This window comes from Narcine bancroftii, chromosome 11, assembly GCF_036971445.1.
Source record: "Narcine bancroftii isolate sNarBan1 chromosome 11, sNarBan1.hap1, whole genome shotgun sequence".
NCBI classification, from domain to species: Eukaryota; Metazoa; Chordata; class Chondrichthyes; order Torpediniformes; family Narcinidae; genus Narcine; species Narcine bancroftii.
Window position 1 is genome coordinate 104808417 of NC_091479.1, and position 14894 is coordinate 104823310.

At 44.9% G+C, this 14894-nt stretch overlaps 1 protein-coding gene across 4 annotated transcripts in view; it reads left to right on the forward strand.

Moving 5' to 3' along the window:
- Positions 1-13384, forward strand: part of tm7sf3 (transmembrane 7 superfamily member 3) — a 31117-nt gene extending 17733 nt beyond the window's left edge. For 3 of the 4 annotated variants that reach the window (XM_069904447.1, XM_069904448.1, XM_069904449.1), the window contains exons 6-12: positions 276-453; positions 3735-3821; positions 3909-3989; positions 9033-9185; positions 9327-9424; positions 10552-10714; positions 12273-13384. In XM_069904447.1, coding sequence (XP_069760548.1) covers positions 276-453; positions 3735-3821; positions 3909-3989; positions 9033-9185; positions 9327-9424; positions 10552-10714; positions 12273-12535 — 1023 coding nt within the window. In that variant the 3' untranslated portion in view covers positions 12536-13384. The remainder of the gene's footprint in view (positions 1-275; positions 454-3734; positions 3822-3908; positions 3990-9032; positions 9186-9326; positions 9425-10551; positions 10715-12272) is intronic. The other variant, XM_069904450.1, reaches the window with a different exon arrangement.
- Positions 13385-14894: the final 1510 nt, after the last annotated feature.

A 14894-nucleotide genomic window follows, 5' to 3' on the forward strand; every position in this document is an offset into this window, starting at 1 on the left:
TATTAAATTTCTACATGTAGCTTGACTGGCTGCATCTCTGCCTTGAATGGTAATTTAAGTGCCCAGGAATGCAAAAGCTGCAGGAAGTAGCAAATATGGTCTGACTGCTCATCCATCACAGATGTCTGTGTAATTAAACTTTAATTACTGTACTGGTTTAACCATGTAGCACCACCCCAGCCGATAATGGTCAGCATTCTCTGTGGCTCTTTGAAGACTCTGTAGCTAGCTGTGTTAATTTTCCACTGCTAATAAACTTTAACATTTTATTGCAGTTGTTTAGTCTGGGTGCACAAGATGAGACCAGAGTCACTCTCTCCTCCATTCGTGGCCAAGGTGTGATTTATAATGTTGTGGTCAAGGACCCAGTGTACAACACGTCGGCAGCTTACACTCTCGTTCACACCTATGGGTGTAGTTTCACAGACCACCTAGACAACTGCTACACACTGAGTACGTATTGCTACAAAAAACTTAACAGCTTAGTTTTGAAACCTGTGCCTCCCTCCCTATTTGGACATGAATAGACAGTATTTGGTCTCAAACATTTTGACACCAACATTCTTCCAGTCCCACCTCTGATGGCAGCTGTTGTAAAGCAGCACATTTGTGCAAAGCAATCTCCACCATGCCTTCATTTCTTCCACTCTTCCAGCTTCAGCTTCCCACAGAAGCTGATGCTTTGTGATTGAGTACAAGCTAGGTGGCAGTGTCAAACATCAAGGTTTTAAACTTGGTCAGAGCTAGTGAGCATCCAGTGGATATTGTGGTTGTTGCTGCTGTTCTCCCTGAGTGGTAGTTCTCACCTTGTGGAGATGGTGTGGAACCCAACAGTTAATTTCAGGTGGGGTGTGTATTTACATTTAGACATGCAGCATGGCCACCCAATTAACCTACAACCGGTACGGACGGAGGAAACTGGAGCACCCAGAGGAAACCCATGCAGACACGGGAAGGACGTAGAAACTCCTTGCAGACAGTGCTGGATTTGAACCCCTGTCATTGGCATTGTAACGGTATTGTGCTAACTGCTATACAAACTGTGCTGCCCCACAGGTGTTGAGCAAGAGAATCCCCAGCACTCTGGTCAGATCATAAACCTGTTGGTATCTGTCTAGCTGCTTCAGAGAAAAGTAATGGAATTTTAATTGACACACAACTCTACAGTACAGGCCCTGATGTTGTGCCAACCCATATATTCTACCAAAAAAAATTCTAAACCTTTCCTACCTCTTGATCCTTTTTTTTCTTCCATCCATATGCCTGTATGAGTCTCTTAAATGCCCCTAATTTTCCAGCCTCCACAACCACTCTGGCAAGGCATTCCAGGCACCTACAACTCTGCATTTATAAATCCTTCTACACTCCAAAAGTCCCAGCTGTGCCTAACAAGACATTTTCCAATCCAGGTAACGTCTGGTAAATTTCCTCTGCACCCTCTCCATAGCTTCTACCTCCTTCCTATCATGAGGTGACCAGAACTGAATACAATACTTTCAGAATCAGAATTTGTCATGAACAAGTCACGAAATTTGATGTTTTGCAACAGCCTCATAGAGCAGATATTTAAGTGTGGTCTTAGAATTGTAGAATTGCAACATGACCTCTCTACCCCCGAACTCAATCCTCCTATTAATGAATCCCAGCATCCCCAGGCCATGTTCACTATCCTATTAACCTGTGCGACAACCTTGAGGAATGTATGGATTTGGATCCCAAGGTCCCTCTGTTTGTCCACACTCTTAAGTAACCGACCATTAACCCTGTACTCACCCTTCTGGTTTGTCCTTCCAAAATGCATCACCTCACACTTCTCCAGTTTGAAATTCAACTCTGTATTCCTATCTATATCCTCCTTTAACCTTCAACAACCTTCAGCTCCATCCACAACTCCTCCAACCTTCGTATCATCTTCAAACTTACTGTCACTTCGACCTCTTCATCCAGACCATTTATAAAAATAACAGAGCAGGGGGCCCAGAACAGATCCCTGCAGCACTCCACTAGACACTGACCTCCAGGCAGAATACTTTCCTTCCATTACTACTTTCTGCTTTGTTCCTGCAAGCCAATTTGTTTTATCCACACGGCTAACGTTCCACTGATCCTGAGCCTCATGACTTTCTGGATGAGTCTCTCATAGGGGACCTTGTCAAATGCCTTATTAAAATCCATGTCGACCACATCTATCGCCCTGCCCTTAACAATTTCTTTTGTTACCTCCTCAAAAAACTCAATTAGACTCATGAGGCATGGCCTTTCCTTCACAAAGCCGTGCTGACTATCCTTGAGTAGACTAGACTTCTCCAAATGCTCATGGATCCCTATCTTTAAGAATCCTCTCCATTAGTTTTCACACGACTGACGTAAGACTCTCCGCTCTATAATTCCCAGGATTCTTCCTATTACCTTTTTAAACAAGGGGACTATATTTCCCATTCTCCAATCGTCTGGTGCCTTGCCTGTGGCCAAAGAGGATTCAAAGATCATAGCTACTTCCATTCCTTCCTGCATTTCTGACAGCTATTTCTTTTTGTGTCTGGTTGCAAGGACTTATCAATCTTGATATTTTAAGAAGATCCAACACTTCTTCTTCCTTAATCTCCACACAGACCTGTTCAATTTCAACCTCACCCTGATCAAGGTCCTTTTCTCTTGTGAATACTGAAGCATTCATTTAGGACCTCCTCCACCTCCAAACACGTTGCATCCTTTCGTGGCCCCTCCTTCATTCTCACGTATGCAGAAAACGCCTTGAGGTTCTCCTTAATCCTACAGGCCAAGGCCTTCTCATGCTCCCTTCCAGCTCGCATAAGTCCTTTCTTAAGCTCCTTCCTGAGCCCTTCCTGTTCCCTGCTTCCTAGATCTAACATATGAAAAAAGCAGCCTCTAAGACCCCCACCACCCAAACCAGGTCCTCTTCACTCTGACCATTGGGGGGAAAAGGTACAGGAGCCTAAAAATGAGCACTCAACAGCACAAGGACGGCTTCCTCCTCTCCAACATCAGATTCCTGAACAATCAATGAACCAAAGACACTGCCTTAATTTTCGTGCACTAGTTTTTATTTATACTGATGTTGTAAGATGGTTATAATGAACGTTTTCTCTGGGACGCTGCTGCAAACACTGAATTTCAGGACTTGTTCATGACAATAGATTCTGATTTCCCTCTCCTAACAGTCATCCAGTTGCCTGTCGCCTGACAACTGTCTCCCTGAAGCTCCTCTCTATCTCTGCTTCCTGAATGATCCTGAGTTCATCCAGTTGCTTAATATACTCTCCCAGGAGCTGCAGCTGGATGCATCTTTTACCATTGCAGTCATCAAGTATAATTATTTCTCACATCCTGCAATCAGAGCATTTGACTGCCTAAGGTACTGAGTCCATTAACTCTTCCTAATTAAATTCAAAGATCTTGTCGTTTTGGAATCCAGTACATCCTCAGCCTCCGAAGCCTCATGAGCCAAAGCCTCTAATTCCCACTCCCGCCCTGAGCCACTCACTCACTGGTCCTTCTCCATTGGGTGCTTCTCTTGAGCTCACCCTCTTTTTATTTGTCACTACCCCTATCTTAATTTCTCCTCCCACCAATCACTGTCTGCTCAACCCTTAACTTGCTTTTTAAAGACACTCGCCTCCAGCTGACTCCTGCTTTTAGGAACTTTCTAGAGTCCCACACTCCTCATAATGGTCCCAAGATTATTGTTCATCAATGGATGCCTTTTCTTTTAGGAAGCAAGTGGACCAGAATATTTTTTGCTGTTGTTGGACTACTTGGATTGTTCATTTGCTTCTTTGGGCACAGGTACCTAAAAACTGGTGAGTTGTGTGGCCAATTAGCCTTCACTTTATGGGAGACTGATCCTGCTCTAAACATGGTGACAAAGTTTTTTTGTGGTGTTGCAGAATTCTTCTTCATGGGATTCATAATCCTTGGATGTGTGTCCTTCATTCTCCTGGTGAGAACATCATCGCTGGGATATGATGGTAAGTCTGAGAACTCTCAGTGCTGTTCAATGAACATGAATTTGGCTAAAATATACATTTTTCAGTGCAGCACAATTTGTGCAAAGCTGTTACGTTGCCAGCGATCGGGACTGGGGTTTGAATCCTGTATTGTTCTCCTTGTGTCTGCATGGGTTTTTCCCAGGGGCTCCAGTTTCCTCCCGCTGTTTGAAACATACCAGGGATTGTAGGTTAATTGGGTGGCATGGGGTCATGGGCCGGAAGAGCCTGTTACTGTGCTGTATGTCTAAATTTTTTTAAAAATAAAAATGGAATGTGTTTATTCACCTGCACTGATCTGAGGTGAGTTTATGCTTCTCTTTGAAACTGTTTTGGTCAGTTTGTTCTTTGATCATCTGAATTGTTGCATTCATAAGCAATAGGAGTAGGATGGCCCCTCGAGCCTGCTCTGCCATTCAATGAGATCGTAGCTGATCTAGCTGTGGACTCTGCTCCACTTGCCTGCCCATTCCCCCATAACTCTCAATTCCCCCAACTACGCAAACATCTATCCAGGATGGTGTATAAACAATGATCCTCAACACTGTCTTTCATGGTAGAAGTGATGGGTTTAGGTACTGTTAGAATAGCCGTGGTGAGTAACTGTAGAGTGTGTTCTTGTGGATGGGATCCACTGTGCTGTATTGGAAAGGAGCATGCATGGGGCGCCAGTTCACAGGAGGCTTGGGCCTGATGGTATTGAACTTGAGTTGCTGTTGGTGTTACACTGGAGTGGAGAAAATCCATCACATTCCTGACTTGTCCAGATTCAAGGACAGCTGCTTCTCACTGTTATTGGTCTACAGGAAAGACTACTTGATACTAAAATGGTGCTGCCTTTGCACTGTTTTGACTGTAAGGCTACACCCTTGCTTTACTTGCACTACCTGTTGTACTTGTAGGGAGCGACATGCCTGAATAACACAAAACAAATTCCAGTTGGTCATGAACCCAGGTGGGTTTTTTTTTTTAATCGCCTCAATCTCCATGAAATGACAAACAACCCAAAAGATGGCAGCAAAGCTTTGGGCAACTCGTTATTACAAAGTTGGCAGTTTGGTCCATCGCAACTTGTTCTTCTCCACAGTGTTCAGGATCTACTTTTTCCATGCATCTCATCGACTCTGTGCTACCTCTCCCACTGTTGCCTCCATGAAGGGGTAATTGGGTAGCTGATGAGCCTACTGGCTATGGGATGCAGAAGTTGGAGCACGTGGGGGTACCACGTAGTGATACATGGTGATTGTCCTACACATTGTACATGTACACTGACATAGCTTGCTGCAGCGGAACAGTTGCTTTTTTAAAAATAATAAACCAATTTAATCCAAATTGAGAGACCAATGCAGAAGATTAATAATATTCACAGTAATCCTCGTGCAAAAAGTGATTTGCTGTAGTGTAGACCCTTCCATTTTCAACAGGGACCTCAGCACATTTAAGCAAAAGCCTGGTTTTCAGCACAGTAACAGGCCTTTTTTGGCCCTTGCTGCCCAATTAACCTTCAACCCCGTTTCGTTTTGAACAATGGGAAGAAACAAGCCCTGGACATGGGTTGAACATACAGACAGCGTGGGATTCGAACCCTGGTCCCAATCACTGTTTTAGTGTTGTCAGTAGGAAAGAAGTCCAGAAGAAACCAAAACCTATCTGCTTCACGGGGAAGGGGGCCCCATAAACGTTGAGCAGTCCTTGGGGAAACATAGCTATAAAAGGTTGAGAATGACTGGTGTAGACAGTCCTTTTGTGGGAGTAGTCCCCAATTGATGTTTGCATTGGGCTGGAGGATGGATGGAGACTTCGTTTTGTGTTGTGTGGCCAGATTGCAGGATGGGTCATTATTTTATGGATGGTCTGATAACTGATGGAAAGTGTTCTTGAGCCTCAAGGACCTGGTTTTCGAGTTTCTGTACCTTCTGCCCAAAGGGAGCAGTGATAAGTGGTTGTGACTTGCATTGATGTCTGCCATGCTTGGGATCGAACCCCTGCTACAACAGGGTGCACACCCCTGGCATTCTGAACTAGTTCAATAGATTGGGTTTTCTTTAGAGGTCGGCTATCTGGGATGCTCTGATTAGTAAAATTGTGATCAACCTTGCTCCAAACCCTGCTATCCCTGTTCTATGCAGCTCTGGATGAAGATTGGTTTCTGTCTCAGTTCTAGAACTGAACCTCCACAGATCTATGCAGAGGATTCCAAAGATTCTTGACCCTTACTGAATCCTCCTGACCTAGTCAAAAATATTCAAACCCTCCACCAATGGGAGGTCCTGTTCTTGTTCTTAACCCTGAGGAACAATTGAGTGAGTGGTCATCGTGACCTACTCTCCAAGCCAGGATCCTCTCTCCATACTTCCTCATCCATTCCCTTGAATGCAGCAACAGCATTGATTCCCTTTGGGAACTGAATTCCAGATAATGACAACTGACTGCCTTACACCTGGTCCTCTGGGGGGGGTGGGGGGGTACTGATGATGCACATCTGGATGGAGTGGATGTGGAGAAGATGTTTCTCGGTGGAGAGATTCTGGGAGCAAAGGCGCAATTTCAAAAAACAAAAATGTCCCTTTGAATGAAGAAATTCTTCCTCATCTGATCTAGAAGGTGGTGAATCTATGGAATTTATTGCTGCAGATGTGGAGGCCATTATTGGGTAGATTTAATTTAAAATAATATTTGCAGCGCAGTAGAAGCCAAAGCCAGTTGTTTTAACCCAAGCCAATGAATTACACAAATTAACCTACAACCCCGTGAGTTTTGAAGGGGGGGAGCACCTGGAGGAAACTCATGGAGAGAACTTGCAAACTCTTCACAGGCAGCGTGGGATTGGAAGTTGGATCACTGGCACTGTAACAGCTTCACTACACTAACCGTGCTGCGTAAGATAGAGAGGCCCTTGATTTGGAAAGGAATTGAAGATTATGGGAAGAAGGCAGCAGAATTGGGATGAAATTGGCTATGATGGAATGGAAGGACAGATTTGATGGGCTGAATGGCCTAATCCCACCTCTGTGGCTGCACCTATGAGCCTTTATGTATTCTATGCACAACCATCACAGCATCATTCTGCATATTTTCTGGATTCTGAGGGACTCTACTTGTGAGGTGACTGGAAACATGTGACTCTCATCTAGCCACAACCTGTCTGCACAGACAGTAGAGTTAACACTCACTGGCTTGTTGCTTTAACCCTATCCTGGTTGATAAATAAGCTAATGATATTCTGTCATTGCTTTCCCGCTCCACATGTTGAGAATTCCCCTTCCTCAAGTTTCTCCTGCTGTGAGGAGTCACGTGATGGAGTGGTGGCTGGTAGAATACCAGCCCTCTCCAGAAAAGAAGGAAAAAAGTGAAGAAAAAACAAAGCCCCAGACACACAAATCACAACAAATAAAAAAATAAAGGTGTGGAGAAAATGGCACCTAAAAAAGAAAAGCCAAAAACAACGGGAAGAAAAGAAGAAAGAAAAACGCCGGAAGAGAAAGGTGAAGGCCTTACCTGCACGAAAAAGCAAGGACCCGCCGTGGAAAGAGGAGCCCACTCCCCGAGGTTAGTGGAGACCCCGCAGGGTCATGACCCACCCACCGCAGGACTGCAAAGATGGCTCACGGAGCCAAACAGAAGTGCGCGATGTGCATGACAAAGACAACACCGACGGAAGGGGGGGACCAGCTGTGGAGTGAAACTCCACAGCACGAACAGCTGAGAGAGACCCGACAGCAGGGCTCCCAGCTGGAAGATAAAGAAAACAACGGGAACGGGAGGGGTGAGAATGAAAAAAGGAAACTAGAGACACAACAGATAACCAACCCAGAAGAAGAGGACCAACATCAAGACTCCATGGGGAAAAAAAAATACCCAACAAACTGAGACAAGCAGCTCAACAAGAAAGTCAGAAGAGACACAGATACATGGAAGAGAAATAGAAGACACAAACCCAAGAGCAGACACAGAAGAAGAACAACACCAAGCCCTGCACAGAGGAATAGGAGGTAAAATGAATGGACAGTACATAGATTTAAAAAAAATTCAAGAAAATATGAAAGCATTAAGAGAATGGCTGACACTAGAATTTAATGAAATAAAAAGAAAAATGAAAAGTAGAGAAGAAAAAGTGAGTAAAATAACAGATGTAGGGAAAAAAATTAGAAAATATGGAAGAATGAGTAATGGCGGTAGATATGGAAGTGAACGATTTAAAAAGAAAATTGGAAGAAAGTGATAAAAAAAGTTAAAGAAACAGGAGCTGTTAGCTCAGAAGATGGAGATAATGGAAAATTATAGTAGGAGAAACAATATAAAAATAGTGGGCCTTAAGGAAGATGAAGAAGGCAAAGATATGAAAGAATTTATAAAAGAATGGATCCCAAAGGTCCTGGGAATGCCAGAAATGCAGGAAGGAATGGAAATAGAAAGGGCACACAGAACACTAGCCCCGAAACCACAGTCACAACAAAAACCAAGATCCGTTTTAGTAAAATTCCTGAGATATATGACAAGAGAAAATATGAATGAAGATCTACCGGGACCAATGCCTGAAGAGGGTGCACAAAATCAGTGAACCGGTGTGGACTCGAAAGGCCAACATGGCCTGTTTTCGCTCCGTAAATGGTTATATGGTTATATTGGAGAAGGCAATGAATAAAATGAGAGAAGTTTCTCCTGCTATTCCCACCAACTTGCTTCCAAGACTTGGTTCATTTTCTTACACCTCATGGTTTGAATGTTGAACAGTTCGAGAAAGCCACTGGAGATTCCGTGTGGACTGGAGCAATGTGTGGTTGTTCACTGAGGGAGACTTGGGTTCTGGTACGTTGGTCAAGTGAGGGTTGTCCTTTCTTAAAATGAGCAATGATCTTGTTCGTTGAACCTTGTGTGATGAAATGGAGTTGAACCTAAGTGTTGGTGGCCAGTGGAGGCCCATCCACCAGCCATGGAGCCCAACGATTTGCTTGTCCATGGATGTTTGACTTCGGTTGTCTTGCTGGATTTGTTCTCAGCTGGTGTCTCTCTTGCTCCACCCAGTGGTTCTGACACTGACTGCCAGCCTGGGCCATGTTGGTGGAGTACTTCTGGTGGCTTGCTGGTGGCTGTCTGGATCTGTCATCTTCTCCATGCTGTTCGTTGGGTTAGTGCTTGGTTTCCTCTTCTCCTCGACGATCGCCTTCACACCAATGGGTGAGTAATTGCAGCGTTCAGATCCCTTTATCGGATTAGAAAGTTTGATCTTGTCACTGTAATGTTTTGGGCACAATGTAGAAACTTTAGAATCCATGAACCAGCAGTTTGATGCTGATGAATGTTGACCTTTCTCCTCAGGGAAAATTGAAGTCTTCCAGGACGACACTGTCTTCTGGGTTTCTGTTTCCAGCCTGGCTTTGATTATGCCCTTCCTCTTCTACAACTGTCCACGAGTTGTGAGTCCCCTATTCCTTGGGCTCTTTTGCCTCAGCTTCAAAACCAGACCAGGGGAAAATGCTGAATCCATGGAGTGAAAATGGGCACTTGAATTGCATTCTGGGAATGCCCTGAATTTTATTTGACCTGTGAAGGAAACCTTGCCTGGATTTTGGGGAGGGTTTGGTTGGGTACAATCTGATCCTTTCAACAAAATGCCGAATTGGGATGTTTGTTTGTTGAGATCTGACAAAATGCATTGAATGTTTTGGTTAATTCTCAGTCAGGTCTGTTTTATAGCAAGCAGAAAATAAGCTGCTGAGAGAACCTGGCAGGTTGAACAGCATCTGCAGAGACAAAAGGATGGAGTTGATGCAGTCTGTAGAAGAAAGGCAGCCAGTGTAAAGAGGAGTGATGAACGGGTTGGAGGTGATGATTAGTCCCAGAGGGTGGGGGGGGGGGGGTGGGTCATGGGCAGACGGTGCCAACTGTAGAGGAGTGTTGAGACGGGTAGGTGTTTCATAGGACGTACTGTATATAATCGTGTAATAGTTGATACTGTGTAAAAGTTAACCCTCTATTTTTGGCCCTAAAATATGTTCCATATTTTGTGTTTAAAAGACAATTCCCTCCCCCCCCCCCCCCCCCCCCCACCCCATGGGCACCAATTTGTGGCCCTGGCCAGCCACCCACTGGAGTTCTCGCACCTCAACTGCAGACCTTTGCCTCAGCCGCCCACTCATCCCGATGCCTCAACTGCCTGCCCATCTGAGCTCCTGACTGTGGATCCTCGCCTTGGCCACCCACCCATCTGAGCACCCAACACACCGACTGTGAACCGTCACCGTGGCTGCCTGCCCATCCAGTGTCTGAGCTCCTGACTGTTGATCCCCAGCCATCCAAGCTCCCGATGCCTCGAACAACACAAGCACTTACCGGGTTCAAAAGTAACATGTGTAATAGTCCTTCCCCCCCCCCCCCCACCAAACCTAAATTTTGTCCTTGTATAAAAAAAAATTGGTTCATAAAATTTGACTATAACACACATATAAACGGTAGTTACAATGGATACAGGACAAATTGTAGTGTGGACTGAATGTCTTGACACTTGATAGGTTTATAAATTGGTAATGATACTTGTTTTCAGTTGAATATCACAGCTTGCGGGCTTGTTGGCTCCTACACAGTAGTTCTTGGAATCCATACCTACGTGTACACTAGCCTTGCCTACATCACACTCAACATTCTCAAGCGAGCACTGGATGATAACTTCAAAGCTGCCTACACCAATGTGCCTTTCCAGAGAAATGGTGAGTTCTGGATGAAGTAATATCGGATAAAATGATCTGAGATCCGTGGAAGTTGTGGGTAGATGTTTGTGGGATTAATAGCAGTATGAAAATGTGGTCTACATTTCCCTGCCCACTCCCCTCTCTAATGCAGCCACTCTTAATGGGGGCCCTCCAGAATCCCTGGGGCTACTGCACATTTAAATAACAGCCTTGTTTTCTCCTCATCTAGCATAAATATATTTTTTTAATGTAGTCAGTAGGAAAGAAGTACTGAAGAAACCAAAACTTGACCTTCACATGGAAGGGGGCCCATAAATTTTGAGCAGAGCCCTGGGGGGGGCTATAACCAAAAAAAGTCGCAACCCTTACACGGGTCTGCGTGAAAGCAGGCCATTTATTTAGGAGTAAACTAATTCCAACTGTGGGAGAGTTGAGACAAATGCCCTTCCTTGTGATTGGAGGAGATGCTATGATAAACTGGAGGCTGGGCCACCAATGAGTGGCATGCAGAGGGAGAAGTTTGAGAGATCAAACCAGATGTTGGGCACCACTTGGATAGGACAGCTGTTGGTGTAAGACTCTGCTCCAGAGAGATGTGCACATCTGGGGTGACCACCTGTCACCATCTTCTGGATGAAGTAAGTGGGGAATAGCCTGGTGTGAACCTTGGGTAAACTGGAGTCCAACTTTACCAGATTCCCAGCTCGAATAAACATGATTCCAAGAAGGTTGTGCAGGGGTGGATGTGAAAACCAGTCATTGGATGAGAGATGTTTATCAATCTCTGATGTGCACAGCATGGATTTGTAACTAGCACCTGGTACATTGGAGGGTCTCCTTCAAATGTCAACAGATGTTGTGAAAGTACTTCTACCTGGAGCATGGTGTCAAAAGATATGGTGGGGCTTTATCTTGAGGAGACTTTAAGCAGATAACTTCAAAGGTGCAGCTGAAAGACCAGTCACTGTTCCCCATTTCCAGCACTGACCATAAATGCCAGAGTTTGGTTGGGCTCAGGGTCTGAGACCAGTAATTCTCAACCTTTTTCTTTCTACTCACGTACAACCATAAGTAATCCCTTACTAACCACAACATTCTAAGCATAGATGTTCTATGGTTAGTAAGCGATTACTTGAGGTGGGATGTGAGTGGAAAGAATAAGGTTGAGAACCACTGTTCTAGACACATTGTGGGATCGAATCTGCGGAGGGGTGGTTGGTGCCTGGCTGCCCTTTGGGGTTTTCAAACCAAAGGGTCTTTATTGAAGCACAAGGATTGAGTAAATGTTGTTGTACCTTGGTGGGCACCATTCAAATGGCAAATGAGAAGGGCTGACTGGCCTCCTGTCAAGTGCCACTGGGCTGGCTGTACCCTCCCGTTGAGCACCCCTGATTAACAGGAAGAGGGCTGCATGGAAGGAGATTAAATTGAACTTTTTAGAAAACTAGGATACTTGTGATGGATAGAATGGCCTTAGAGAGGCCAAAGTTTGAGGTTGCAGTGATACAATTGTAAATTGATCAATACACAAAGCTTTGATGTGATCTTTCTCCTGCTTGTGTTTAAACGTGACCAGACTACATCCTGATGGCAATGTGGCTGATCCTGGCGGTGAGTGGGATGGCCTTCCAGTTCACACGCGAGAAGGACCGGCCAGTCTTTCCGCCACACCCATACAGGACCTGGAGGCATGACCGGCAACGCCGCGAGACCAACATCTTGGACCCCAGTCATCACACTCCACCCCTCCAGGATCGGGTGAGGAACGCACTGACTACCTTCAAGCAGTTCTTTGTCAGACCCCAGTCAATGGGTGAGCAGACCCCACTGCTGCTGTAGATCACGTGTGGACAACATCCAGAGCTAATGTCGGCATCTGCCGCCTCTTGTTTACCTCATGCAGGCTGCCTTGTTGAAGAGTTGGGTTCTTCGGAAGCTTTTGAATGTTTACAATGTTAAATTTTGTGAGGCTGATTTGCTGGTTGGCAGGGATGAAACTTGCTCTTGCCCTGTGAATGGGCGGGAGGTGGGGGGGAGTAGGAACCAGGGAGTTAGATTAATGATGGCAAATTGGATGGCCCTTTCATGTTGTTAATAAGGTACTAATGATCCTCCAGGTATGTGGTAATCGTCTGCCCTGAGGATTGACTTGCTCATCAGTGAAGGACAGGCATTAAAGATGTGTACAATGTGTACCTCAATGAATTCAACGATGATATTTCTGAACTCGATACTAATCAGACTTCTTGCTGCAAGTTGGGTCCAGGTTTGTTTTCATTTGGGTGCTGAGAAACAGTAACCTGGCAGATATTTTGCCAGATTGACTGCATTAAAGATTTGTACACATGTCCCATTTTTAAGCTACTTTGGGCTGGAACATTGAAACCTGTGGACCCCCTTTTCAACCATGGACCTTTTGGTGATCAACGTAGCTTATCTCCAACCCACTGTCATTCAGTCCAACGCTTGGCACAATCCTAACTGGGGAGCTATTTAGAGGGGAAGGATTGTACCTTTGCCTTTGGAGTTGGTCATTGATGGTATTGTGGGAGGTTTGCTGCAGTACTCAGTAACATTGATATGGGTTAGTTGGGCACTGTCCACATTTAGCGTGAGCATTAACCCTTCGAAGGAATTTCTATTTTGTATATGATTTTATACTGTATTAATAAAATTTGATAAAAGTTGCATCTTGGGTCATGAAATTCTAAATGTGACCTTCACCCTGAGAAGGTAAAGCACAGAATTCTGAAGTAAAAACACTCAGCAAGTCAAACCATTTCCTTTATGTAGAAAAGGTATCTCTGCCTTTGCTTTTCATAAAGGACTCTCTCCAGCACTGTGTGTGTTTTTAACTTCACCCTGAGGAGGTGGGCCAGGAAATGTGACTGCTAATTTGAACCTCTCAGGTAGTGATTAGTTCTTGATGCTGATTGGAGGAAATAGCCAGAAAGTTCTCATTCTGCCCAGTAACCTCTGTTTATTGACACAATATATGGACTTGCTGAATCGCCTTGTTCTAAACTACAGTACAATCCGTTTCCTGCACATGAAACCTTGACTGATTCCCAGCAACACTTCATATATTTTGAACAGGCGCCTGGGCGTTTGGTGAGTTATTTCACATCACTGAGCCACCCGATGGTGATCTGTTGCATTTGAATCTCTGCTCCCACAGTCATTTAATCCACTTGGCTGGAGTTTCAGGGTTTGGATCCAGTGGCGAAGAAGTCCCAGTTCAGTGTTGGGACTGAAATTTGGAGGGGAACCTGCAGGGAGTGATAGAGCATGGAACACTGCAGCACAATGCAGTACAGCAGCCGACCCATGTATTCCCTAAAAAAGATACTAAACCCTCCCTACCCTGTAACCCTCTATTTTTCTTCCATCCATGTACTTGAGTCTCTTAAATGCCCCTAATGTTTCAGCCTCCAACACCATCCCCAGCTAGGCATTACAGGCCCCCACAACTCTCTGCATTTAAAAAAAAAACCAAGCCCCTGATGTCTCCCCTAAACTTCCCTCTTTTCACTTTGTACAAATGTCCTTTGTTGCTACTGCCCTGGGAAAAAGGTGCTGGCTGTCCATAAGTCTCTCATAATCTGGTAGATGTGTCCATGAACGTGCCTGGTGGGTGTGGGTTAGGGAGTTCCTGGAGGGGTTTGGATAAGTAACTGCAGCACATTTTGTAGATGCACACTGCGGTCACCAGCAGAGGAAGGAAATGATGCTTGAGGTATGTGACGTGTCATCTGGGCTTTGGATGGTATTGGGCTGCCCAATGATCCATCAGTTGTCATGGAAACTGGTCTTTTGGCCCAACATCTATGCTGCATATCTGAGTTGGCCTTGTTTGCTGGTGCTTGGCCCATTTCCCTCCAATTTCCTATCAATGTACCTATTCAAATACCTTTTAAATGTTATAACTGCCCCTGCCTCTACCATTTTCCCCATAGATCCTGTTTTAAAATTTTCTCTTTTAAATCTGCTTTCTAGTTTAGACTCTCTACCCTGGGGAAATAGACTGACAGTTCACCTTTCATGATTTTACAAACCCAAGGTGAACACCTCAGCCACATGTGCTGCAGGGAAAGGTCCCTGGTTCCTCACCCTTAACTCTTTGGACTCTTTGGTTTTCAGGGACTACCACAAGTGCATTTACTTCGTCCCCATTTTCCAGGACTGGTTTTGTACCCAA